Source organism: Hippoglossus hippoglossus, chromosome 15, assembly GCF_009819705.1.
Source record: "Hippoglossus hippoglossus isolate fHipHip1 chromosome 15, fHipHip1.pri, whole genome shotgun sequence".
NCBI lineage: Eukaryota > Metazoa > Chordata > Actinopteri > Pleuronectiformes > Pleuronectidae > Hippoglossus > Hippoglossus hippoglossus.
Window position 1 is genome coordinate 23,509,650 of NC_047165.1, and position 27,724 is coordinate 23,537,373.

A 27,724-nucleotide genomic window follows, 5' to 3' on the forward strand; every position below is an offset into this window, starting at 1 on the left:
GCATTCAGCGACACACACAATGGAACTATTGTCCGTAAAATGTCTTTAAAATGTCACATACAAAGTACTTTGTGTTGAAGTAATAGTGAAATATTTTCCTCCAAAGTGCTCAGAAAGAGACTATTATTCTGGTGTCAGAGAAGAAGATCCTCTGTGCGTAGTGCCCAATTCAGGCCTCACATATTCACAAACGTTGAACAAAATGAGGACTTAGACAAGCCTGTTCAGTCGACACCCATGTCCTACCTGCGCCGACGAGTCAAGGCTCCCCTTTTGTTTGCACTAATTGAAGAATTTAACACGTTGACCTGATAGGCCAGTGATGGAGATTTGAGTTTGAATTTCTCATGCGCCACTTGCTTCAGCATTTGTCCTTCTACACTGAAGTGACATTGATTTGCAAAGGAAAAGGTGAAAGGAATATATTCTAAAATGAAAACTATAAAAAAAAAGTTAAAAATCCAGACCAGCTCTCCTACACTGAAATGCAGGAGCCACAGCAGCCCGTAGGAGAATGAAAAACAAAATGAACATATTCGGGAGGAGAAAGGAAAGATACACTGGACGTTTGAATTTTCAGAGAGTGGACATTACTCCAGCATTTCCCTCAGTGTCTTCACTCAGAATACAAAGAACACAACGAGACACCAGAACCCAACAAGAGGGAATATTTGCAAACTACAGTTTTGTCAATTCCAACAATATTATCTAGCAGAATCCTCTTTTCAAAATATTCAAAATATATAAAAAAGAAATCTTGTCCCATCCACTGTGGCCTGTGTCTTTACTTTTAAAGGACACATCTTCCTTTTTCATTTAAAGGTTTTGGTGTCTGGATAATGTGACTCTGTGTGACCGTAGTGTGGCCCCGTATTTGAGACACTTTTTACTTTTGCTTCTCTCAGAAAGAAAAATTCGAAAGCTGAGAATCAAACCAGACCTTCAGCTTTGTGCATTCTTTTCTTGCTTAAAATCATCATCATGTTCAAAATGGTGCTGACTGCTAAACAGGTTGACTGACATTGACAACAACCTTTGGCTGTGTTGTTGTAGCCAACAACACAAATACGATTTGTTCATTTTTTCCAGGGGGAAGAATCATTTGTTGATTAATTATCCTGCACATAGCAGCGTATTATTTTGTAACTGAACAACACATGGAGGGATTTTCACCAAACTTGATGTGAATATTACTCGGGAATGTATCTACAGATTATGAACTTTTGGAGCTGATCCGTTGGGCTTGTTGCATCAACGCACACAGTGAAAGCAGTATTTCATGCTGGATCCTGCATTCCTGCTGGATACAGTAAAATCTTTACAGATGTTTTAACAGCCACTGATGCGGGTAGGATTTCTCTTGGTGTCGCTGATGGTGAATCTGACTGTTCTTTTCGATGCCATTCAGTTTCAACTTTTACAAATTAAATGCAGATCTCATGATTAAGTCAGTAACACTGATCATAGGATGATCACATGTACACAAATTCTCTATCTGCACAGCCAACACTCTCTGTCATAGGGGATGGCTGAGAGGGGATGGTTATTTAGGGGAATTCTTTTTTGTTCTAAAGGGGATTGTATCCCCCCTCATCCCCCAATAAACCACTTACTGGTTGTAGCCAACTACAATAAATCTGCTATACTACTGGTGCTTAGGCCTTGTCTTAGTGTATTAATACTGCATTCCTTTAGAACAACAAAGACCTGCATCAGATCACACCATAAGTTACAAACCGTGATAGATACCTGCCAGTCTATACAAATTCTTTATACTACATGTTGAATGGTGCAGCAGCACACTGTATATAATTGTGGATGTTTGCTGTGTACCTGGTGTCTTGGCAGAGTCGTGGACCTCTAGTTGGATGTCAGTGCTGATGTCCTTTCTCTTTCGGATCATTGACAACAGCGAGCTAGAGGGGAAGGCACAGACAGAGCAGCTGATTATGATCTAGGGCAGGGGTCTTCAATGTTTTTCGGGGGCCAAGGACCCCAAACTGATGGAGAGATGGAGCAGGGACCCCCTACTATATATATTGTATAAAATGGTGTTTTATATTAAACTGGGCCTAGTGCCATGTATAAACATAGCTACCCTGTTATTGTGCATTCAATACTAAGCTATTCAAATAATACACAGGTTCATATATTCATGTTTTTATTTTAAACATGTGCAAGGTATAGGGTGGCCGTGCCACTGCTATTTATAAACATACATCTTGCATACAACACTGAGCTATTAAAATAATTCACAGATTCATGTTAATGTGTATTTAAAGACATTTAAATTTGTGGAAAAAAGTTGGTTGAAAAAAAAATTTGTCCAATCAACCAAAGATTTCGCGACCCCCCTGCAGTACCTCCGCGGACCCCCTAGGGTAACTAACGGTTGGTGGTTCAATCCCAGTCTTCCCCATGCCGAAGTGTCCTTGGGCAAGATACTGAACCCCAAATTGCCCCTCTAATAGAAAAATAAGTGCTGCCCATAGATGCACTGTATGAATGTGTGTGTGAATGAGTGAATGGCAAAAAAAATGTAATAAAGAACTGTAAAGAGTTTCGAGTCATCATCAAGACAGGAAAGGTGACATATAAACACAGACCATTAGTTGTTTGCATTTCATTGCACCAAAGGTTTAACCAAAGGTTAAAGATGTATCCAAGTAAAACAGACTGATGATGTACAGAGCAGACTGTGTGGGATCAAACCTGAGTGGGTTGGAGGACAGGGCCGGGGGAGGTGGTGGTGGTGGTGGTGGTGGTGGTGGAGGAGGCGGAGGTGCTGGGGTGGGGATTGGGTTGGTAGCTGCCTGCAGCTTCTTCTGGAGCTCCTCAACTGGCCAGGCGATCCCATCCAGTTACAGTAAACACGCGGCGACAGCACAGAGAGCAGAACACAAATTTAGTCAAGACTCTGGAGAACAGCTAATAGTCTTCCATGCTGACAAGAGACACGAGGAGAATTTCATGGTCACACTTTAAATCAAATGGGGCCTGTTGGCTTTGTTGTAGCCTACACACACGGTGTTCCCTCTATAGTGCCAATAATGTGCTGGCCTCTATAGTGCACAGGGAAATGCCCCGCAGCTCATCCTGTCCTTACACTTCCAAATATATCCTCACCTGTAAACCGCAGATCCTTGACCTCCACTTCAGTCTTGGAGCATTTGTCACTGCACTCCCTCTTCTCCTCCTCCACAAGCTCCAGTTTGCGCCTCAATGCCGTCAGCTCCCTCTGAGCCTCACAGCTCTTCAGCCTGTCCTCCATCTGCTTTATCTGAGGATGGACCAACCACAACATTCAATTCTTTCACTGAATAAATACAAATATGAACCACAACAACAACTAACAACTAAGAGTTTCTTTTCTACTCTCCTGCCAGCACTGCGGCTCCGCTGCTTTTGATTTCTGATTAGTAGCTGCCAGTTAACATTCAGTCACCGGCTCTCAGACCCTGTTCCTTAACCAGTGTTTTAATTGTTCCTCAAATGAAGGGCATGACAACCTCTATCCAGCACCAGGAGAGATCAGTGATCCCACTCAGCTCTAATTGTTTTCCATCAGTGCCACAGGGAGGTGGGGGAGGTTGGGGTCGGGCTGGAGGCGACACTGCTTCCTTTAATTATTGATGTGGCAAGTCATGGCCCCGAGGTGTTTCTGTCATGGCCTGTGATCAGTCACCAGACAACCCTCCTATGTAATTAACCAGCTAAATAATTATGTTTCTTTGATTGATGCAATTTTGATGCATATGAAATAAAGGGATTACAGGAGTAAAGCACAGGGATGGGTTTCACATGCAATACTTTTCTTCTATTTGAACTAGTTTTGTGTTTCTAACGAGTTATGTATGAATGAATAAAACATACTTAAGCTTGACTGTCATAACTTGATATTTACGTCTGTCATGTTACATATTGCATCCTGCATCTTCTCAGATATCTTCAGGCAATCCCACTAAAGCCTTACCCCCTACACAGGGGTCTGTGCAAGCAGGAGGCACCACAATGAGAGCTCCTTTGTTTGTTGGATTTACTATTTACAACATGAAAATGTCAGAACAAGTAAAAATAGATAGGCAGGTCTACAGTGCACAAGTGAGCATCCACTTTACTTTTCTTGTGCATGTGCCATATGGATGCTCCTGTTACAGACTCGCTGCACAGACTCGACATTTGTGGACTCTTACAGCCAAACCACCATTTGTCTTAGAAGACAAATCTTCTTGCGCTGTCTGTTACTCTTTGCCCCCCTCTGCAGTGCAACAGTACAAAGTAGTATGGCACTCAGAAGAGTGCATACCTCCACAGAGGCTAAACAGTCCCCTTATTAAACAAAACACATACAATTGACTTCATCCAGGTTTCTATTTGGATCTGCATCAAATTCCACACACTCACAGATATCAGTCGCCTAAACATGTCAGATTGTTTTCATCAAGATCTATGAATTATTCAGAGAATCAATGAGAATGCTGAAAAGCGCCCTGTCTCGCAACATTAAAGAAAGTGAAAAAAAACCCGGATCCTCCTCCTGATCTGGATCTACACCAAAATCTGATCTATTCCTCCTTGACCCAAATCTCTCACCGAGTTTTACAGAAATCCATCGAGTGGTGTTTGTGTTTACAAACAAACAAATGGACAGGGGTGACAACATTATCTCTGTTTAAAATGTTGAGCAGAATAAAATCTGGCCAAGGATGAGGAATACAGATACCTGCATATTAAAATGTCTATATGTCTATAAAATGAGCTGTTTTGTTTTCTAGATAGTGTGCCTTGTGGGAACAGTCCACATTGTCTCAAAGTTCCTGCTGTAATCAGACGTCCATGGCCCTTCACAGACTTGGGAAAATGACAATTTATGTCACACACACTCATAAAAATACAAATACAATGAATTCGAAATGATCAAACTGACCTAACTGACTATTATAAAATATCTTTTCAAACCAGTCGCTGGTTCTAATTCAGCAGCACCTGCTGCCTGAGTATTTGGCCTAATGTGCTACAAGCAGACAATTAAACACAACAACAATTTAATTTTTTTCTTGAAAGAAAAAGCTCGGCTCTGAAATTGCCTCCAAATTAGGTTTTTTGTCCATTAAAAAGAACTGAGTATGTTATTCAAACCAGCAAGAAGAAATGTCCCTAAATCACAAAAGCTTTGTTCTTTACAAGGAGACAAAAGTGGACATCTGACCATGAAGTTTGCTTCCTCATGATTGAGGAGCATGTATTTTGAACAGATGGATGTTTTCACTATTTCCTCATCTGATGGTCCATGTTTCTTAATCAAGAATCAAAGACGCCCAGCTCTATTTGTGATGTTACATTCATAAGGTATTAGAGGGACCTGGTTGTCGTGCTCCAGCCTCTGTGTCTCCAGATCCTGGGTCAGGCTGGTGACCTGGCTGAGGGCTTCCTGTAGAGCATGGCTGGGCGAGGAGCTCTGCATCAGGATCTGACTCTGTCTCTGCAGCTTCTTTTGCTCGACCACCATCTGAAGAAAACAAGGAGGACAGTGGGTATTCCACCTGAAGGAACACAGTCAGTCGGACACAGCCTAATGTCATCGCACAGAGAATAAGTAAGGAGCATGGAGGGCTGCAGTGAAAACACTCACTGCTCTGCCAAAGTTCTCTGCCTCTGTCCTCAGAATCTGCTCCAGGCTCAACGTGTCCTGCAAGGTCTTGTATTCCTCCACAGCAAACTGAGACACTGGACAAACATTTCCAAACTGGGTCATTGACTAGCAGAGATGCATTGACTGTGATACAGTGGTATCTGTGTAATTACTATAGAACAATAAGTCCATGCTCTGTTTTCCATACATAATTATTAGTGGATGTAGAAATGAAGACCATATTGACTTACCTCTGTTATATTTCCCCAGGAGCTTCTTTTGCTGCACTGTCTCAGCAATTAAAACAGTGTTATCATGTTTCTCCTTCAGCAGCTGCAAATGGAAGGAGGGTCAGAGCAGGGAAACAATACAGATGCTGCTGGGGATAAAGTGTGGATGGAAACAAACACTGATGTAGTTTGTTTCTTCCCTCCATGCATATTTATGTTCATTTGATTTCAGTCTGCTTTGTCCTTTCCTTTCCCTGCATTGCAGCATACATGTGTCCACATGTGACCTGTGGAAAAGTGGTCAGACTGTGTACATCACCCAGGTGCGTCAATGCATGCATGTTCAACCTTGTGCATGTGAAAAAACACTCATAACAGCTCCAAGGAAACTTTAGGACATATTCTTTTTATACTTTCAGGGAATAGTTTTTAATTGATCAGTCTACAATGTTATTAATATGTTTCATTAAAAATCAAACTATTAATTAAACTGCAATTTACTTGAAATGTAATTGATATGGAGGTTTGTTGACTCTTCACCTTTGCCCGTATAAAGATGCTGTAAAGTCAATTCAATTCAACTTTATTTATGCAGCACCAAATCACAATACACACAATTACAATGCACTTTACATAGTTAAGGATTTAACCTACCACCACCGGTTGGGTTGAGAGGAGAGAAATGAGAGAGAGAGAAAGGAGAGATTTCAAGAACTAAAACAGTAGAACTGTTTGCTAGTCTTACTAAGGACATAGATTTATAATGAAAAATAATATATTGTATTGTACAGTGTGAGTGACAGGTCAAAACAAACAGAAGAAGGTTTGAACTTACTTCTTCTCTGGTCTCCCTCAGTTGGTCTCTCACTGCCTCAAGATCAGTTACTGCTTGAGTTTTCTCCTTTAACGTTAACTCCAACTTACTTTGCAGCTCTGAAACAAAGACGATCAGAGCAGCTTTAAACAGAACTCTTAGACTCTTCCCTGTCGGACACTGTGAAGTGATTGTCTGAGCCTGAGGGACGGCTGGCTCTCAGAGGTTATTTTGTGAGTTGCTCCTTTGGTAGAGACCTGCAATCTCAGGTGTCCACTGAATATGGAAGACATTGATCCTACCCAAATCCTCCAAACTGGAGGGTACACAAATATGAAAACGTCATTTCTGTTCAAAAAGAGAAACTGGGAGGAGCAGAGTCTGAGTTGAACGTGGGCCTGATGTTGAGCAGATGGAATCAAAGCCGTGGAAACAGATACAATACCCAACTGGGCATGTGAGCTGTTGAAGTAGGCTACAGGGCATTTCACCCCGATCAGTGTTCTTTTAGCCAGCCTTTTTTAGAAAACCTGTATTTGGTTTGTGCTGACCATGAGTCTGGCTGTTATAATGAGATCATGAAAATGTAACGAATGTGTTTACAGCAGAACAGCGGTGAAAAGCTGAGAATGGGCTACACTTGCTTTTAGTATATATATTTATGCATAACTTAAATGTAATTTGTATAAATATACAGTGGAATGAAAGGACAATCGCAGCATCAACACTTTGTATTTGTCTAGATGGATGTGCTATCACCTGCTTCATGTGTTAAATTCATAAAAACGGAGGAAGTGGTGTTCCCAGGTAAAGCAGCTCACAGCAGGAGCAGGCAGAGACATTTAGGAGGGTACTTAAGCAGAAAAGGTTGTTGACACCTAAAATTGTTTTTAGCGAGGGATGATATGACCTTTGTTGAATAGGACGAGTATTCTGATGAATAAAATTAAATGAAAATGCAGTTTCACAGTGGCAGGACCTTGCCTGGGTCTCACCGCGATGTGCTCGGCTCCCAATCTACAGCTGATGTTTGATCATATGTTAAAAGTAAAAAAAAACAACACACTGACCACTAGATCTCCATTAACATGTTATTATGGATTTTGACCATAATAAGTCTACAATCTTGGAGCAACGTATTTCTGTATTAATAATTATCTGCATCAGAGTTTATCATTTGCAAATAACACTATTATTTCAACAGCCTTAAACAACATGATGGGAAAAGCATCATGGAGTGTGAATCCATTATCACCAAAGGTATAATTACTGCTTAACTAAAGGAACTGACCATTACATGTTTCCACTGACAGCTGGATGAGAAGAAAACACATATGTAGGTATTAGTTATTTATCCCATGCATATGCAATGCATCATTTAGCAGATTATAAATTAGTATATATTTTTTTAAATCTTGGTTTGTATGTTTCATATATACATATTTATATAATCAACAGAGGCCGATACTGTTGTGTTACACATATTCCTGAACAGCGACATGTCGTCTAACGTCACACAGTAAATTCACTTTGACATGAATGACAAGATGTGATAAAAATGGACCATTAAGGTTGATACTAGAACATTTCTACATGGCTGCAACTGTGACTACAATGCATGGTAAGTGTGTGGTAAATATGTAACACACATAACGACTGCAGACATCCAGTACCTGAGATGGTGCTCTGGCACTGAGGGGAGGGGCAGACCTTGCTGGCTGCTTTTAAGTCTTCGCCGTCTTCGCCATCTTCCTCCTCCTCTTCATCCTCAAGGCTGATCTGTGCGATGGTGCTTGGGCTGAGGTGGGACAGCAGCATCATGCTCTTCCTCTTCAGAGAGCGGTTCTGATGGTTCAGCTGCAGCGAGGACGCACAGAGAGAATCATGGAAAGACACAAAGCCAGGCGTTAGTGAATAAAAGACATTGATGGCACTGTAAAATTACTTAAAGCTGCTGCAGGTGATATTTTATATTTCCCAAAATGAAATAACTGTTTTAATAAGCACTATTATTTGCTATCCATGTTCCCTGCAAAGTAAAAAATGTAATGTCATAAACACACAGCAGATTTAATCTCAGTGCTGAAGATTGTCAAGGCCAATTTTTGGTCACTGATCTAATTGGTTGATTCTGTAAAAATCTTCATACAAAGTGTTGAAAAGCTGCGTGAAGCACTGCCACTGTCTAATCCCATTATTCCAACAGAAACATGCCACAGGGAGGCAAAAACTCATTCCTCTGCAGGTACACTGTCTGTGATCCTCAGCTGCTGGAGAAGATGCTGGATTTCTGTTTGCAGCATCAAATTCCTCTGTCCCCCAGACCCCAAAGTTTAGAATCATCCATTTAGACCCTGTCAGTTTTCACTAGAAATGCGCCACATAAATACAGACCAGACCATTTTCTTTTTACTGCAGTTAAAGCCGCGACTTAAACCCAAAACATATAACACACATCAAATTGTATGTAAATTCACATTGAAGTCAACACTTTTAAATTATAGTACATGATGATGATCATACAGATAATATTTACTGCATATTGTCAACTATAGAATGTTTCCTTCAGTGTATTTTGACCTGAAATAACATGGTTGAAAATGTACACACATAAAAGTGAACTCACTTTAAAGTTTGGTAATAACAATGTACTCTGTAAAATCAGTTGGACATGATTAAGTTGCAGTAACAGTAAACTTTTCAAAGAAGTGGGCTTTTTCTTTCTTTGACTGGAGAATAATTTAACGGATAATTTCTGACAGCGCGGCCGTCACAACAACACTTGAGACAACTGTAAATAGAGAGATTACAAGGTGCAGCCACAGACACAACCTCTGAACGCACAACTTACGGACCATTCAGCACATGTTGCTTAAAAGATGACATGAACCCAACAAAACCTGACAGAGGCGGCCTCGTACACGCCTTCATTTCTCAAATCTGCATCGCCGCTGGAAAACAGTGATGAGGGAGCAGAGAGACAGACGGGGCGGATGAGATGTTTGTTCTGATTTTCTCGTTTCTCTTGGCCCTGCAATCAGCCATAATGGCAGGACGCATGCAAAAGCAATGATAAGGTGTGAAAAAAACGACATCATTAGAGGAGCACAAGCAGATGAAGGAGGCAGAAAAAAGCAGTGGATATCTCTCCTTTTAGATGTAATCACAGTTTTTTGACGTGGCGTGTGTTCGCCTCTCGCATCTCTGTGCATCGTGTTTTTCTGTTGATCATAACTTCTAACACACATTCTTATTTGGCATTTTTCCTTGAACTTCTTTGCAAATTGATCAGCTTCTACTCTAAGCGTCATGCATTCTAAACTGCCACAATGGCCATTCCATTTCTGAAAGTTCAATCATCAGGACAGCCATATGTTTCAATTAAGGAGACCGTCACTAACGCAAAACATGAACGATGCCAATGTGAAGGAGATTGATGCCAATTATGCATGTTTCTTGGTGTCGTCTGAAGGAAGAAAATTGCCTGGAGGGTAGAAAAAAAAAGAGGAGGAATAGAAAAGGCGAGTCATAAAAGAAACATTTATTAATGGCATCCTGGTGGGAGCGGATTGCAGCAATTCCATCTTTTGATGATGCCCTTCAGGCTGCATCTTTTCTTTTCTGAAAACGCAATCAACAATACATAACATGTACTCACATTATTTTGATAATAATCTACAATTGGTGGCAAGAAAAGTACATATGAAATTATATACTCAGATAAATCAAGGCTGGCATAGCATCGGGTGAGCACTCTCCGGAGTCACAGTCACGTCCCCTTCATCTTGCTTTTGATCACACATCAAAAATAAGAAAGATTAAGCATCAGAAACACATTCTGATGTGACTGGTTGTAAATTGCTAACGCCCTCTGCTCGTATTTTAATTCAAAATATTGAGGACTTAAGGAATTGCTCTGAGCTTCAGCCTCATTCAGACAGGGAATATTGCGGAGGCCAAATTATCATCATCTACAAGGAAATGCATAGTTCAGTTTGTCTGCTCTCCTGCGACATCTCCGCGTGTGTTTTGACTTTAATTTAAATGTAAATAAGTGATAAACTGATGTATAGGAAATGTGACTTTGTATATAATATTGCTGAAATGCTAGTAGAAGGATCAACTCTGTTTAAAAGGGTAATATGTATGAAACCTATTCGACTCACGGCCCTTACTGGTTAATGAATGCATTCTCAGTCGGGGTCTGGCTATGGTCGATGTTTTATATCAAGGAGGGAGAAGGAAGACGCAGAGAGCAAAAGGTCAAAAGGAACAGAGAGCTTGATAGAGAGAGCGTCTGTCACACAGCGAGCTTTTAGTCTGTATTTTGTCTCTTAAACGCCGTATTCAGTGGACGTACATCCTGCTACATTATGTCTTTTCTGAAGCCAAATTCCTGCAGTCTGTCAGTAGAAGAGGAAATCTGCCACAAAACAGTCTCTCAAGACAATGACTATTCACCATATTTGATTCTGTCATCATCTGCTCAGTATCTACCTTTGTTCAAACCAGCACATGTGATGACAGAGTAGATACTATGACAAAAACCTACAATACATTTGGTCTCCTGTTGTCTGAAAAGAGAATGTCTTTATATCAGGCCAAAGAAAACTTCTTTGACAGACATCTGCATCATGAGTCAGTTAAAATATATATTTTTAAAATTGGTTCAATGTGGTTAAAAGCTTCACAGTTACACTTTTTTGCAAAAAAACCCCAAACAACTCATGTCACAACAACATCATGATGTTTTACCTGCAAAACAAAGAGACAGGATAAGAAATCAAGATGACTGCGATAGTTTGAAAGCTGGACTGGAAAAGTATTTTGTCTGCAACACAACAGATCAATAGACCTATAAACAAACATGACACTAAACTGAAAACCACCTGCCTTACTCACTGTTACAGTGGATGGCAGGGACCAGTCCACTGGGTGTAATGCCACAGTTCAATATTAGTAATAAATCACAAAATAATAAGGAGGTGAGGTTGGAGCAGCAGCCTAACTACCCCAACCTGGACACTTCTTGTAGAGGTCAACAAACTGCTGTCAGCTATGAAAACTTCCCTCCTACACATGTTGCAATGGACAGGATTATTATTATTATCATTACCTCCAAGAAGAAGGTTATGTATTCACCCCCGTCCATTTGTTTGTTTATTGTAAGATTAGATGACAAATCCTTGACAAATTACAATTAAACTTGGTGGAAGTAAGGGTCAGTAAATGTTGATATGGATCCAGATCAGGGGGATTGTTCATCAACATTTGCCTTGATTGCTCAGAAAATAATTCATGGAGTTGATGCATGTTAAGGACACTGATATGAGTGTGTACAATTTGGTGCAGATCCAAATAAAAATCTGGATCAAGTGATGTAATTGTGGTTTCATAAGGCAACTGTTGGGCCTTTCTAGTTCGACTATTCTAGGTATTCATATTAATCAGCCTTGTAATTCTTTTTTAAATAGAGTGATCTTGGAGCTGCTCTTGGTGACCGGCCCTGCTTTATGGATTATTGTACACTACCGTTCAAATGTTTGGGGTCACTAAGAAATGTCCTTATTTTCAAAGTAAAGCACTGTTTTTTTCAATGAAGATAACATTAAATTAATCAGAAATACACTCTATACATTGTTAATGTGGTAAATGACTATTCTAGGTGGAAACGTCTGGTTTTTAATGAAATATCTACATAGGTGTATAGAGGCCCATTTCCAGCAACTATCACTCCAGTGTTCTAATGGTACATTGTGTTTGCTAATCGCCTTAGAAGACTAATGGATGATTAGAAAACCCTTGAAAACCCTTGTGCAATTATGTTAGCACAGCTGAAAACTGTTTTGCTGGTGAGAGAAGCTATAAAACTGGCCTTCCTTTGAGCTAGTTGAGTATCTGGAGCATCACATTCGTGGGTTTGATTATACTCTCAAAATGGCCCGAAAAAGAGAACTTTCATGTGAAACTCGCCAGTCTATTCTTGTTCTTAGAAATGAAGGCTATTCCATGCGAGAAATTGCGAAGAAACTGAAAATGTCCTACAACGGTGTGTACTACTCCCTTCAGAGAACAGCACAAACGGGCTCTAACCAGAGTAGAAAGAGAAGTGGGAGGCCCCGGTGCACAACTCAGCAAGAAGACAAGTATATTAGAGTCTCTAGTTTGAGAAATAGACGCCTCACAGGTCCTCAACTGGCAGCTTCTTTAAATGGTACCCGCAAAACGCCAGTGTCAACGTCTACAGTGAAGAGGCGACTCCGGGATGCTGGCCTTCTAGGCAGAGTGGCAAAGAAAAAGCCATATCTGAGACTGGCCAATAAAAAGAAAAGATTGATATGGGCAAAAGAACACAGACATTGGACTGGAAAAAAGTGTTATGGACAGACGAATCAAAGTTTGAGGTGTTTGGATCACACAGAAGAACATTTGTGAGACGCAGAACAGGTGAAAAGATGCTGGAAGAGTGCCTGACGCCATCTGTCAAGCATGGTGGAGGTAATGTGATGGTCTGGGGCTGCTTTGGTGCTGGTAAAGTGGGAGATTTGTACAAGGTAAAAGGGATTTTAAATAAGGAAGGCTATCACTCCATTTTGCAACGCCATGCCATACCCTGTGGACAGCGCTTGATTGGAGCCAATTTCCTCCTACAACAGGACAATGACCCAAAGCACACCTCCAAATTATGCAAGAACTATTTAGGGAAGAAGCAGGCAGCTGGTATGCTGTCTGTAATGGAGTGGCCAGCGCAGTCACCAGATCTCAACCCCATTGAGCTGTTGTGGGAGCAGCTTGACCGTATGGTACGCAAGAAGTGCCCATCAAGCCAATCCAACTTGTGGGAGGGGCTTCAGGAAGCGTGGGGTGAAATTTCTACAGATTACCTCAACAAATTAACAGCTAGAATGCCAAAGGTCTGCAATGCTGTAATTGCTGCAAATGGAGCATTCTTTGACGAAAGCAAAGTTTGAAGAACAAAATTAATATTTCAAATAAAAATCATTATTTCTAACCTTGTCAATGTCTTGACTATATTTTCTATTCATTTTGCAACTCATTTGATAAATAAAAGTGTGAGTTTTCATGGAAACACGAAATTGTCTGGGTGACCCCAAACTTTTGAACGGTAGTGTATGTAATATTTTTGGCCACAAATGGATCAAATACTTAATTGGTTACATATATTTTCTTTTGTATAAATACTTTAAACATTGATACATCTCTCCACTTATGTTAAACACTGTCTTTTCTCTTAAATGTTTTAAATATTGTTATTTTGCTGATGTGCTCTGTTACACATGACATAAAATGGGAAATTTGTTAAGCCCTATGAAGCAAAATGTGATTTGTGAATATGGGCTACAGAAAAAATGCAAATTTGAGTGATTGATGATACGGTCAATTTCTATCTGCTCCATCTCTATACCTCCCGCTCTCTGTTTCCTACGTGTGTTTGTAATTACATGTCTGGGAGTGAGGCAGGACAGGAGGATGCTAACACACTCTGATGAACCAGAATACTGAGGCACAAACACTGTCCAGGTTTCTGGAATTTGACATGGAGAACATTAATAAACTGCCATACCCATAATGCATAACTAATAACCCTCATCTTTGGGTTATTAGAGCTATGAGTTATTAGCAGAATAATTGAATAGAAGGTGCTTTACATTTTAAGATTGTTTCGAAGTAAGTTTATGTAATTACTTGTAATTATGACAATAATTTTGACAGTGATATCTTACCAGTATCTCTCTGCTCAGCGATGCTCATTAGTATATTTATTATATTTAGGAAGGAGAGACTGACTGTCAGTCTCGGTTCAATCTTTCTCTCCTGTCACACCTTCATCTTGGTATTTGGGCTTTTTCACCTTATGTCATCAGTAATAGGAAGGAAATGCAACAATGCCAGGATGTTAATTATAAATCTGTTGTCCCATCCAGGTATTGCAGGTCTTCCCAACATCCTCAAAATAATGTGGATGTTACATTTCCTTTCCTTCACTTTTACAGCTAAGTAGGGGCGAGGGGTGACGTTTCAGACTCTCAAATTCTGTAGAGAAATATGATGCATTCATTTTCAAAAGGCTGAGAGAAATAATATTGTATTTTAAAAGTGTTTGAATTCCAACCCCTTTCTCAGCAATCATTTTGTTTTTGTGTTTGTTTGTCGTGGTTATGAAAAAAAATCTGGAACAGCTTGGAATCAAATACATTTTTTGGTAAAAAAGAGGAGGAAAATTTATTACAACATTGATGCTGTGTAGGTGTAAAATCCTGACACTGCACTGGACATAGGAGCAAACTAGACGATAATAACAAAGTATGACTTCCCAAAATCCTCAGCAGCCACTGAAATCATCTTGAGCCAAAAGTATTTCTCAACAACCCAGTCCAGTCCCCTGCAGATGCCGTATAGTATTTGGACCAGTACAAATCTTACTTGTCACTCCTATAAGATGAGGATGAAAAACAATCCAAAGGAAAGAGGACTGCTGGAGGCTCAAGGACGCAAAAAACAAAAAGGTTATAAAAGTCAACCTTCACCATAATTCTCCCTCAGCCACCCACTGCCCAAAATCTGCTCCAGCCCACCTGGCGGACTGAGGGGGCTTTTGTCCAGAAATTGAATGAGAAATGATTACAGTGATAAGCTCAACACCAGTGGGCTGCAAAATCACTACGTGCCAAGCTTCCCCGCTCTCAATCACAACTCGCATTTTAGCAAGGACCCCAAAAAAGTGTGCTCTGAATCAAAAGAGTCCAATACAATTCTACACACTAAGATATGGGGACAGCAGCAGCACTGGAGGACCACAGAGTGCTTCTGATTGCAACACACAAATTGAATGTGTCAGTGTGTGATGGTTTCTGGAATACACAGACCAGAGAGACATCTTCAGTGACTGATTTGATGCTGCAGAATTGATTTAGCCAAACTTATTCTAAATCAGCGGACATAGATTACAGTAGTCCTAGCTTGCTTTATCTTCGTGACGTGATTTCCTATATTGTGAACATGGTATTGGACTTATGATCCATGTTAGTCATGTCAGTAACATAGAAACAACAGATGACAAGAGAGACAGCTAGTTGATTGTCTCATCACAAAAAACTGTTGAGTTTCTCTATAATATTTAAAGTCTTGAGATAATGTATGTTATAATTTGTAACTATAAAAATACAATTGAATTGAATTGAGGAAAAAAAAGAACTGCACCTTAGAGGCCAGGGCTTCAGCACTTTCTCTACACGTCCTCTCGATCTCCAGGTTCTCCTGAATCACACTGACCTCTTCGATGACCATCTGAGACACTAGGAAAAAACACAGTGAAGTGAAGACACAGAAAAAATATAAATACGCTGACTTTATTGTCAAACTTGAGGCTGGTGTACAACGTGTAATTTTGGGCTGCTCCAGATTATTGACCTCACTGATCACTCATGTCCACTGAACCAAAGACAGCCAGTGTCAAAATCCAGACCGTGTGATTTCTGTGATACAAACCAACTAATTAGAACAAGCAGCATGAACTGTCACAGAATACACTGAGTGGTAGACTACTGTAAGTACCTTTACCGTACTCTGACAACAGTACAGATAGTATTTAGGCTTTGTTTCCTCAAAATTACATTTATGTGCCATTTTGTTTTTGACAAATGAATCTCAAAAGAAATATGCTGCTTGGATTATGTTAAGTGGCAACGATTTGCTACGTTTTGCACAGAAGTCTCTGTGACGCATTTCACTGTTGACTCATTATTTGATCAAAACCAAGGTCTCTACCAAACCCTCACCAAGAGCTTTGAGTTGCCTAAATCTAACCATATAAATACAAAAGTTTATTTTGCTTTAGGTGCCATGAGTGGATATTCTATAGAATGTACAAATTAAAAGAAATGCCAGTCAACATGTACATATCTGTTCAGTATGATCATTTCCTGTGTGTGTGTGTGACTTTGCAGGTATGTTAAAAAAAGACATGATCTAAGCAGCATTACACTGTAACACATGAGTGTGGTGGTTTGTCGTCCTTGCTGAAGATCTTTTGGACCCATGTTACAACGTGTGACGTGAACTGGAGCTCCGTGGAACCAGTAATAGAGGAAGAGTTCTGATCTGATACAAAAGTAGCACCTCACTGCAAAAAATTTGAGAGAAGACAGGCTGCAGTTCGCAAACACTAATTTGATTTACAAATTACCCAGAGGAAACAGAATTCTACATTTAGGTAAAATGATACCAAAAGTATTATCAGCTAAATGTGTAACATTGTTAGTATGTGTTATACAATATTATGTGTTATTAATAGATTATATGTTATGATATTCGGTTTTTCAATTATAGATTTTTAATTTATTGTCATTAAGAGATGTATTACTACATTGATTATCTAATAAGAACTGTTTGAAATATAGTGGAAACAAATTATGAAATGGCCAACAATGAAAATACTCAATGACTTTAGTGATGTACTAAACGTGTTAAACTTGCTAAGAGGGGTCTTTACAGTGCCTCACAGAGTGGACAAATAAGTGCCCACATTGTCACAATATTATTAAAGAAAATAAGGCAACAGTAATTTGTTCAAATTGAATGGAATAGCCTCTCTGGTTCAACTGGTAACAGAGATCATCTAGGATCTGTTATGACATCCGGTCGCATTCGGTCATTTAAAGCTAGGGTTGGTGATACTGAAAAACTAGCAAGGGCAGGTTACACTTTGGAAAAATGCAACCCCACCCACTCCCATCAGCCCTCTCATCGAAGCCACGCCCCAAAACACATGAACGCGCACTGACAGACAACTGCTACAAACTAACTTTTATGTGACTCACTTGCTAACTTCTGGTTATCGTCTCTGCCTCTGCGGTGTGGGTCTCTCTGGCTAAAGACTTGACATGCACAGAGTGAGAGCACAGCAGGGTGCGCACAGGCAGGCACGTGGATTGCTTTGTGGCACACAGCTACGCCGAATCATTTCAATCAGTCGGATTGAAATGATTGGTAGTGTTTACGACTAATTTGCCCCACCTTTGCCCAACTAATAAAACCACACATTAATGGATTGAATAAATCAATGGTTGATGATGAAACATGAACATGAGCGTTATGCATGTTAATCTTAATATTCATACTCTTAGTAGCCTTTAATGATGTGACAATGTTATTGAAATATAGCAAATAAAACTCTACTGAATGACTGCAGTCTTTCAATGCAAACTTACAAAGTTAACTCATGGCTATGGAACCTGATCAAAACGCCATCAAGGAAACAAATAACACGATTGGGTTGTTCTAAATGAGTGGGTGCATACCTGTGACTTCTCACTTCATTGCACAGTTAATTGAGATAAGAGTGCCACAACACTTGACACCCAAGTATATTTCTGCTTGCTATTGTGTCTGCCATCTGAGTAGCCCCATTGGTGAGTGACCTATGTGCCCCATTATGATTTGAATTCAAAAGGAAGTGAACTAAACAATGTTACCAATGCATCTTTTATTAAGATAATTGTCCCTACCTTTTTCATTTTCCTCAGCCAAGGCCAATGTGTATTGAGTATAGACTGAATAGGAAACAACTTTAGAAGAGTATGAATAATAGTTTAGGGTGTGTGTGGGATTTTTGTTCAGAATATTACATATGATGCTGCACTTAACCCAGGGTCAAGGAAAACATTTGCCTTTATGCCTTATTTCTTAGCTAAACGACTGTCGCATGTACAATGAGTGCTCCGGTAGAAAAATATATGAGAAAAATGCAGAATTTTTATCTGATAAAACAATGAAGGGAGTTAGATGAAGAAAATAAATAGAGATTATATTTATATCTACTACTTGATGTTTTTCTTATAAAAATATACAATGTTTGTTGAATATACCGTAACGATCTTATATCCTGATCTTCTATGAAGATCAGTAAAGTCCATGCAGCTTATTTCAACGTCCCTGATACATATCTATATGTTAAAGGTGCATTACTGCATTTTTGGACAGCAGAAGAACAATCTGAGCACACGACATCTCACCTGTTTTGGAGAGCCTCCGACCGTCATAGAGCCTCCGACTGAATAATGTCATAGCTCACAATAATGGGACATTTGACAGTTCCATGACAAGTGGGAAAACTCCAGATGTTTTATGGTCAAAAATGCTCAACAAGTGAGTTTAAGTGAACTTTAAATTCAAATTACACTGTTCTGCTGTTCCAGGCCAAGCATGATGCTAATGATTAAAGCTTTGACCAGCATAAGATACAACTAAATGTTATCCACTTAAGATTTTGAAAATATTGCAACTGTTGCATGGCCACGAAGTGTGTGAGGATATATTCATCGTATGTCCACATCTTTCATAGCAGCTCAAAATGTATGATCTGGATCTATGCAGATAAACAGAATCATGTGGTTGTCCACTTTCCACTTTCATGGCTGCTGACCATAGACTATGATTGCAGCAGGACTGCTTGATATATAATATTTCTCCTCAGATACTCGACCATTACTGACAATAATCCATCAATTCATTGACCTTCAGTTATGCTTCAAAATGTTTATTCTAATCAATGCTGCAAATACCTTTATCTTGATGATGTTCTCCTTTACACGTGACATCTATTGCACTTCTGTCCGTCCTGGGAGAGGGATCCCTCACATGTGGCTCTCTCTGAGGTTTCTACCTTCTTTTTACCCTGTTAAAGGTTTTTTTTGTAGTTTTTCCTTACTCTTGTTGAGGGTTAAGGGCAGAGGATGTCACACCCTGTTAAAGCCCTATGAGACAAATTGTGATTTGTGAATATGGGCTATACAAATAAAATTTGATTGATTGATTGATTTCCGCTTCCATGAGTATTTTTAAGGGTTTTAGCAAATATTTCAGAATCACACACACACACACACACACAGAGATGCTGCTGGTGCTGCTTATGCTGGTCCTGCTGCTGCTGGGCATTAAGTGATATATATTTTTCCGGTCGCCTATATGTACACACGTACAGAACCTAGAGACATTAAGTTGATTTACAAGTTAAAGACTATTGATTGGTGCAGGTAAAGCTAGGAAGCTGAAAAAAAATCTGATTACAATTCCACATCACACACTGTGATGTTGCTTAAGATGCAATCACACCTCAATAGAAAAAGGACGCCCATAAACAATGTCCTGCCACTTAACTAATGAAGCATTGTGGTTGAGCGAGGGAGATATTCAGCATTAGTGCCATTGCTGTGGGCCATTCGGTGACACCTAATTAAGAAGTTGATGAACGCCGGCGTTGGGCAATATCCACGTTCCTCCAGCGCCTTGCACATCAGTCACTGAATAGCACTTAGCTGCCAGTTTTCATCCTCAGCCCTGTCTCCCTTCCTCTCTGCCTGTCTCCATAATGCTGTGGCCACACTCAACCTATGAAAGGACGCCTTGAACTAAATGACATGTTAATTATAATTACTGGTAGCCATGGTAAATAAACAGCGGTGGAAGTGTTGAAAGTGTATGAGCACGAGTCGACGGCGCCCTCTGACTCGTCAGAACTGGCAGTCTTAATTGTAAGTTTCGGCCTCCCCATCATCATCACTACATTTTTTTCTCCCCTCTTTTTTGTGTCTGTCTTTTTCATCCTCCTCTCAGGAAAGACAGTGATTACCCCTGTGCCGACGTGCTGCATAATGGTATCAGCGCCGCCAACGGAGCAGTGAATTAAATTGTATCTGCAGCCGCTGTGAAGCCTTGATGAGGGGGGCAGATGCCTTTGTGGTGTTATCATTATAACACAATGGTCATGTTGTCATCAACCTTGCCATCGGCAATTGAAAAGGCATGATTGTGTGTTGGGAGCTTTTTCTCCTGTCCTCCCGCTTGTACCCCCCCGCAACCAACCCTGTCGCCCCACCCCCAGCCGCTTCGTTGTGAATAGGAGCAATTTTCTAAGAGCTATGAAATCACGTAATAGGTCCTAATATGCAGCTGCTTGGCACAGTGAGGCAGCTTCTATTAACACGGAAGTCAAACACAATATGTGTTTTGGCTGGAGAATCACATGAATACATGAGTACGGGCCAGATTTATTCAGATGAAAATCCACACAACTGTCACCATCACAAAGACAAACTATTTGCTCCATCTTTTGACATGTGGTGCCCTATGTCAAATTCGGTCTCAACTAAAGTGGTCAAAGCAAAGCATTCAAGTTGTAAAGAAAATCATTTTGGGGAATTGAATGGGGGCTAAAACATCAGAGACATAACTGCAGTGTTAGGAAACAGATTTATGATAAAAGCTGGAGCTGTGACGGTGCCGTTCCAAAGCCTTTATCTGTGTCCTGGTTCCTACGGCTGTGATCACTTTCAAAACCATGTATGTTTGTAACATTAGAACACATTTTCTCTTGTCAGTGCATATATTGTCCTTTCAGCATATGTTGAATCTGATACATATTTTTAAGGATATACTGTTTGTTTCAAAATGTCTTAGTGCCAGTGGATTTGTTGACATCAAATGTTGACAAAAACACAACATCTAATAAATATTCGAACATGAACATTTTTAAAGTACTGCTCAAGTCCCTTCATAAGATGTATTTATATCAGGTGTTTATGTGGTCTCTTCACATTTGATCAGAAATATTTTTTTACGTAAAAATGCTTCAAGTGTCGGATTAAATGAAAGTAGCAGAATAGCCGACTTTCTGTGTGTTTGTGGATATTCTTTATGCTTTACTTCAGAAGAACCTTCATGAAAACATTGCTTTATAGAAGAGTAGTACTCCCTGTAAACTAACTTTGAAATACAAAGTCTAATCAATAACATGTGGGAAAATATGCTGACTTCTTCAAATAAACTGCTACACTTACTTATCAGTTGTGTGTTTTCAGGTATTTTACTAATGAATCCCCTTAAAGCTTTGATTGCCAGCTGGGGGCCACTGGGCCACATCTGACCCCCAAAAGCTTCTCATGCGGCCCGCAGCATATTTTGAATTCATAAAATGTGAGGGCAATAAAGACGTGTGTGTTTATCTGAGACGTCAGACAAACATGGATGAGGCAGACGGAGATGACTTGGAGAATTATTCATCATGCACCGATATCTAGAGGTAGATTATTGAATGGCATGATTCTTTATGTGGGGAATCAGTCATTGTGGGAACTGGAAACCATGGCCCAGGCTGGTGACCAATGAAAAATGCCCTCCCTGAAAAAAAGTATTTTTATATCATGGTTTACACTTACATTTACACTTTCTTACAAATGGTTTACTTTCACACTGTAAATGAGTGTCTCTTTCCCTGGCCTCACCCAGGTTCGTCCCACAGACTTTACCCCTGATGCCACTGGGACAAAGGGATGACTCCTTATCTTCTTCATGTCACTTTGTGGACATGCTTTGGGCCATGACAGATCAACTTACCTTGCTGGATCTCATTGAGCTCCTTGATGGCCATGTCTCTCTCCTCCTCCAGCCTCTTGCACTTTAGGAAGACAGACAGAGCAGCTTTAATACAGGATCACTGCTGTTTTCATCACCCTTCAACATGTCTGCCTCTTCATCAGCAATATCTTACAATGCATTAAAAATCACATTCTATAGAGCACTGAGGGGACGATGAGGGAACTTAAGGCTGGCTTAAAATAATTGTCATTAATATGAATCGAGGTAAATGTTTGAAATAATCGTGATATTGATTTGAAGTCAAATCGCCCAGCCTAAGATTATACCTGTAAATCGCCAAAAATGACCACTGAATTTAAGATGGCCGACTTTCTTTTGGGTTTAGGCTATAGCTGTGTCTGAATTCAGGGCCCGCATCCTTCAGACGCTGCATTTGAAGATCAATTGCGTCACAGTGGCGTGACTTGACTGTCTCATTTCCAAGAAACCTTCAAAAGGCAGCCGACAAATGCGTCCTTCCATCCCTGAGAAACAGAGGCTCCAACAGGTGGATCCTTCCATCCAGTGAGTTGAAGCGGAACAGGTAACGGTACACAAACCAAGGGGCAATAAATCTTATTTGTTGTGTCCTACTTCAGCTCTGTTGCTAGACAACAGAAATAAAGGGTGGGAGTTGCATGGTCAAGCCATTTAGCCACATCCATGACTGACACATGTGACAAGATTCCTCAGTCTTCCAGAACAAACATTAAAAATTCCTCACAATAAAACAGGGTCCTGGCACCGGTCAATGCTTAGGCCCTAGGACCCAGAAGCCTATAGCCCTCTGCACGATTTAAAATGCATCTTTAAAAAGTCCCATTTCCACATTTGAAATGACAGTATATAGGGGAGAACATCCGACCCACGTTTGGTGCTGTGCAGCTTTAGTTGGCTGTAGTCAGATATAAAATGAACAGTGAAAACGTTTCTCTCATTTCTTGTTTGCGCCGTCAGCACAGCTTTAAATAATGCCCTTCAACAGCCACCTCTCCATGTCACCTCTCTCTATTCACACATACAGTGCTATTGTTTCTCTGCTCTTATCATTAATCCCCATTTGGTCAAAGTTTCATCCAGCTTTACAGTCACATGTAGTCGTAATGAATGTTTCTTGTGCAGAGTCTCTCAGTATAAAAGGCCCTGCTCTCCCTGTTCCTGCTGCTGTTGTATTTACAGTAAGTGACTGTACCGCTGCTACTGTAACTCACCTACATCACGTTCATGGTGCGGGAGACGAACTCTACATAGTGTCAAACATACAATATGTGGGTGTAACCCTGAGCGATATTGACACTCACCTCCGTGGCTGCTGTCTCATGCTTCCTCTGCAGGCTTTCATACTCGTGCAGGGCTATGGGGAGCAAAGGATGCCAGTGAGCCATCTTCTTCAGTAAAGCAAATGTCAGTGAAGAGCACAGTGCTCGTATGTTCCTGTTTAAAACACAGTCGACGTATGGAAACTTGTCCAGCACGTGAGAACGTCTCATCCAGTGACTACTGCCCCTCGTGCCCAGTGACTGACATGGGGATTTGAATATAGCCACAACTCTGATGGACCCGGATATCTGCCCTGTGGTGTTACTTCAATAGTCAGAGGACGTAACAGGAGCTACTCTCCAATTAATATTTGTACCAACAAATAATGTGGCTGGTCACTCCAAAGATAAAACATGTTAAGTACAGATAGCAGCCACAAATGGTAATTCTACTTTGTAATAACTTTTCACAGTGTATGTAATGTATGTATTATAAAAAGTATATAAAAATTAGTTTACAGACTAGGACCGTACCTTATAGACATAAGCAATAAACCTCAAAGACATGCTGCCATGTTTTCCACATGGAACAACATGTTAATCAGTGACCACATTTAGCCTCTGTTTGCTGCTTGTGCTGTCATGAATTAAGGAAGTGACTAAAGATACTCTTCTTCTGCAGTGAAGACTGACTTTTTTTGTTGTAGTTTTTCCTGACTCTTGCTGAGGGTTAAGGGCAGAGGATGTCACACCTTGTTAAAGCCCTATGAGACAAATTGGGATTTGTGAATATGGCCTATATAAATACAATTTGACTGATTGATTGATTGATTGATTGATTGAGTTATGGCTCACCCTCTTGTCTGACAGTTTTGCATATTATGCAGTTTATTTCTATTATTCACAGACAATGAATAATACCAGGCAGTGGAGCAGAAGGTATTGATATCCAGGGGGTTCTTCTCATACTGCCTCAAAGCTGTAGTAGTGATCATAGGTCCTAAATATAATGTGTAATGAAGTACATTTACCTAAATACTGTAAATTCTACTTTGTACTACACTTCACTGTCACATTTGAATTATTCTAACTCCAGAACATTCAAGGGGAAATATGTTATTATTGATACATATTGATACTGATACAACTAGTTCTTTTTAAAATTGAGAACTATTGACCCGATAAAATATAATGGATTTTGTAAAACTGTATTAGTATTGTTGTTATAATTTATTTGTCTCGCCCCACAGCAGTGAAACATTGACCCCAACAACAGGGCAGCTTTGATTTTCTTGGGGCCACTCGAAAGTAGAACTCAGGCCTGAAGAAGCAGTAAGTCTGAATTCCTCCCCGTGGGGAGGAAGTGCTGTAAAGGAACAAACTCAGCTGGAGCTGGTGAAGATTAAACATGAGTTAATCATTTACGGACATAATCACGACTTGGTCTGAAATCTCCTGAAGGATTTGTGTGCGTTATATGCGCGATTTGTGTATCGTCAGTGTTCGTGTGTGTGTGTGTGTGTGTACCGACATGTGTGCGACATGTGTGTGGAGTCAACCCGCCGCCCGGTCCCAGGAGCACGTCCCTCACCTGTGTTTGACAGCTGGGTGATCTCACGGATCTTCTGCAGCTCCTCAGCAGCCATGATGACGAACTGGGCGGGCACAGCTGAACAGGAAGTGGCAGGTGAGACACACCTGTCGCGTTCAGCACACTAACACGTCCTGCCAGCTGTGGAGCACCGGCGCCATTTTAATAGTCCCACCCCGCGCTTCATTTAGTAATTTAACTTTTCATTGATAACATTATTAATAACGTGTACAGTAACGTGTATATATGAACAGGCAATACATGAAACCTAATTACCTGTATTGGGTGCTGTTATTGGTGGGACCAAGTTAAACCACGAACTGGACATCAAACAATCACATTTTATTTGTATAGCCCATGTTCACGAATCACAGTTTGTCTCATAGGACTTTAACAAGGTGTGACATCCTCTGTTCTTAACCCTCAACAAGAGTAAGGAAAAACTACTAAAAAAAAACTTTTAACAGGGAAAAAAGAAGGTAGAAACCTCAGAGAGAGCCACATGTGAGGGATCCCTCTCCCAGGACGGACAGAAGTGTAGTACAGTATTTACACCATTGATGAGAAGAACCAGTTTGTAACATAATGGAAAGTTTGTTAGTGTTTATAATATTTGTACATAGGAAAATGTCTGATGGATGATGGGAACAGCAATGACAATTGAAATGGAAGATTTATTGCCAGTAATGGTAGAATATGTGAGTAGGCATATTGTATATCAAGCAGTCTTGTTGTAATCATAGTCCATGATCAGCCTCCACCACGACCATGACCCACCATCACAATCTCTGATTCGCAATCCACCGTCATGATGTGGCCGCAGCACTGATCCTGGATCTGCAAACGATAAAGCACAAGGACTCCAGGGAAGACGTCAAGTCAGTAACATGTATTGATAAGACATTAATGTGATAAGGAAGGAGAAGAGGAAAGAGAAGCTCCATGTGTCATGTGTCCCCCTGGAATTCTAGACCTATAGCAGCAGAACTAAGAGCAGGTCCAAGACAAGCCTGGACCATCTTGAACTATAAGCTTTATAAAAAAGAAAAGTTTTAAGCCTACTCTTAAACAGAAACTGGGAGATGGTTCCACAGAAGAGGAGCTTGATGGCTAAAAGCTCTGGCTCTTACTTCACTTACAAGTAAGCCTGAAGTCTGGGAGCTCAGTGCTCTAGTGGGGTCTCAAGTAGATTCTCCACTGACACTCATAAAGAGATGTCTTAGAGTTAGCAGTGTTTCAGAACTGAAAGGGGAAACAAACACCTTTCAGTTACAAAGCTCATATAACACTTTATATAAATGATGAGCAAAGCAAACTGCCATCATCATGTGAGAGGAGGCCCATGAAGTGTGTCAGAGCTGCCCATTTAAAACCAGACAAGATTTCTCATATAATTTAATTTATTCAATGACACACAAACTCACAAAACCATTTTGCACAACAAAGATTTAGTTTCTGTAAACGCATGGGAATGTTTAACACACTTCTTTTAACCCTTTCATGACAAAAATCAGAACAATAAAACACAAATAATGTTATCATCCACTGCATCCGCTCAAGAGGAGATACAGGAAGCAAGAGCGCCCTACACAGGGGGAGAGGAGGGTCATGAAGTACCAGAGGAGCAACACACAGTGAACAACTCTGCTGGTGGCCCTCGTTTGTACGTTTACTCAGGACGTGGTGGATGGTAACATAAGAAGATTTAAGTAATGGTGAACTTGAAGTCACCGACATGAAAAAAATACAGCATTTATCTTTATTAAACAATATACAGGAGGGTGGACAAAAGAAGAGAAAGACCAGATTTTAAAGTCTCCCTCGGGTTAATACCAATATGGTGACATTAATGAAGCTGCATTTTGTGTTGTTCAGAAAATAAATCATTCAAAGTGTGTCGCTTCGTTAAGAAAAGGACAATCAAGTGGAATTATCACCTCTGACATTCTCAATAAGAAAACCAAGCTTTATGAGCATCACCTTAATGGTACCGACAGCAGGGCTACTGCTGTATTTCAGGGTGTTTGTTATTTTGTCGACCTCCATATGTAGACACGTCTTTCTTCTATTAGAAACCTCTTGTTTTTAGCTGGGGATGGATATTTTATAGTATTTATTGACAAAAAGAGGGAGATCCAGCAGTAACACACCCCAATAAATAAATACTGATCTATCATTTTAAAGAAATGTTCACGTTTTTTGCAATCACGGGTAGATATTACAACCACAGACACTTTTCATACACAACTTTTGGACACAGATACACAACAGTACATCTATAGAAGGGGAAGCTATTGCCCTGGTCTCATTCAGGGTGGGGGAGAAGAGAAGGGTGATGCTGGGGTGAGCTGATTCATGGGAGGGAGACTAGAAGAATTGGAGGTAACAAGAACAATGGAGAAAGAGAAGATGACGTTTGGGATGGGCAGAGACAATGTCGGCCTCGGAGCCCCTGGAAGTGCAGAAAGGAGCAAAGGGAGAGGAGGATGGTGGGTAGGAGGATGGTGGGTAGGAGGGGTGAGCGGAGGTACAGCCAGAGCAATCCTTTGTGTGCCTCAGTGGCGAACAGCAGACTCCCTCGGGTAAAACTCAGCCAGGGTGCTCTGAGGAATCCTCTTCAGCATCTCCTTGGGGAAGATTCGCAGCAACTGCCAGCCAATGTCGAGGGTCTCGTACACTGTCCTGTTGTCGTACGGGCCTGAGGGAGACACAATGGTGGAGGTTAGTATCCAAACATACTATTTACTAATGCTGCCTCACATA

At 40.5% G+C, this 27,724-nt stretch overlaps 2 protein-coding genes across 3 annotated transcripts in view; both read right to left on the minus strand.

The window, feature by feature from the left end:
- The window catches only part of shtn1 (shootin 1), a 30,839-nt gene extending 5,732 nt beyond the window's left edge, over positions 1 to 25,107 (minus strand). Inside the window, exons 1-13 of one of the 2 annotated variants that reach the window (XM_034609093.1) lie at positions 24,962 to 25,018; positions 23,413 to 23,465; positions 22,593 to 22,718; positions 22,091 to 22,151; positions 15,899 to 15,993; positions 8,350 to 8,533; positions 6,698 to 6,795; positions 5,884 to 5,965; positions 5,633 to 5,727; positions 5,363 to 5,509; positions 3,127 to 3,280; positions 2,713 to 2,839; positions 1,834 to 1,916 (exon numbers count right to left, since the gene is read on the minus strand). In XM_034609093.1, the coding sequence (XP_034464984.1) occupies positions 1,834 to 1,916; positions 2,713 to 2,839; positions 3,127 to 3,280; positions 5,363 to 5,509; positions 5,633 to 5,727; positions 5,884 to 5,965; positions 6,698 to 6,795; positions 8,350 to 8,533; positions 15,899 to 15,993; positions 22,091 to 22,124 (1,099 nt within the window). In that variant the 5' untranslated portion in view covers positions 22,125 to 22,151; positions 22,593 to 22,718; positions 23,413 to 23,465; positions 24,962 to 25,018. Of the gene's footprint in view, positions 1 to 1,833; positions 1,917 to 2,712; positions 2,840 to 3,126; positions 3,281 to 5,362; positions 5,510 to 5,632; positions 5,728 to 5,883; positions 5,966 to 6,697; positions 6,796 to 8,349; positions 8,534 to 15,898; positions 15,994 to 22,090; positions 22,152 to 22,592; positions 22,719 to 23,412; positions 23,466 to 24,961 lie in introns of both variants that reach the window. The other variant, XM_034609092.1, reaches the window with a different exon arrangement.
- A 1,236-nt stretch (positions 25,108 to 26,343) lies between these two features.
- atp6v1ba (ATPase, H+ transporting, lysosomal, V1 subunit B, member a) overlaps positions 26,344 to 27,724 on the minus strand; it is a 31,604-nt gene continuing 30,223 nt past the window's right edge. The window contains exon 14 of the mRNA XM_034608541.1: positions 26,344 to 27,659. Within this exon, the coding sequence (XP_034464432.1) occupies positions 27,517 to 27,659 (143 nt within the window). The 3' untranslated portion in view covers positions 26,344 to 27,516. The remainder of the gene's footprint in view (positions 27,660 to 27,724) is intronic.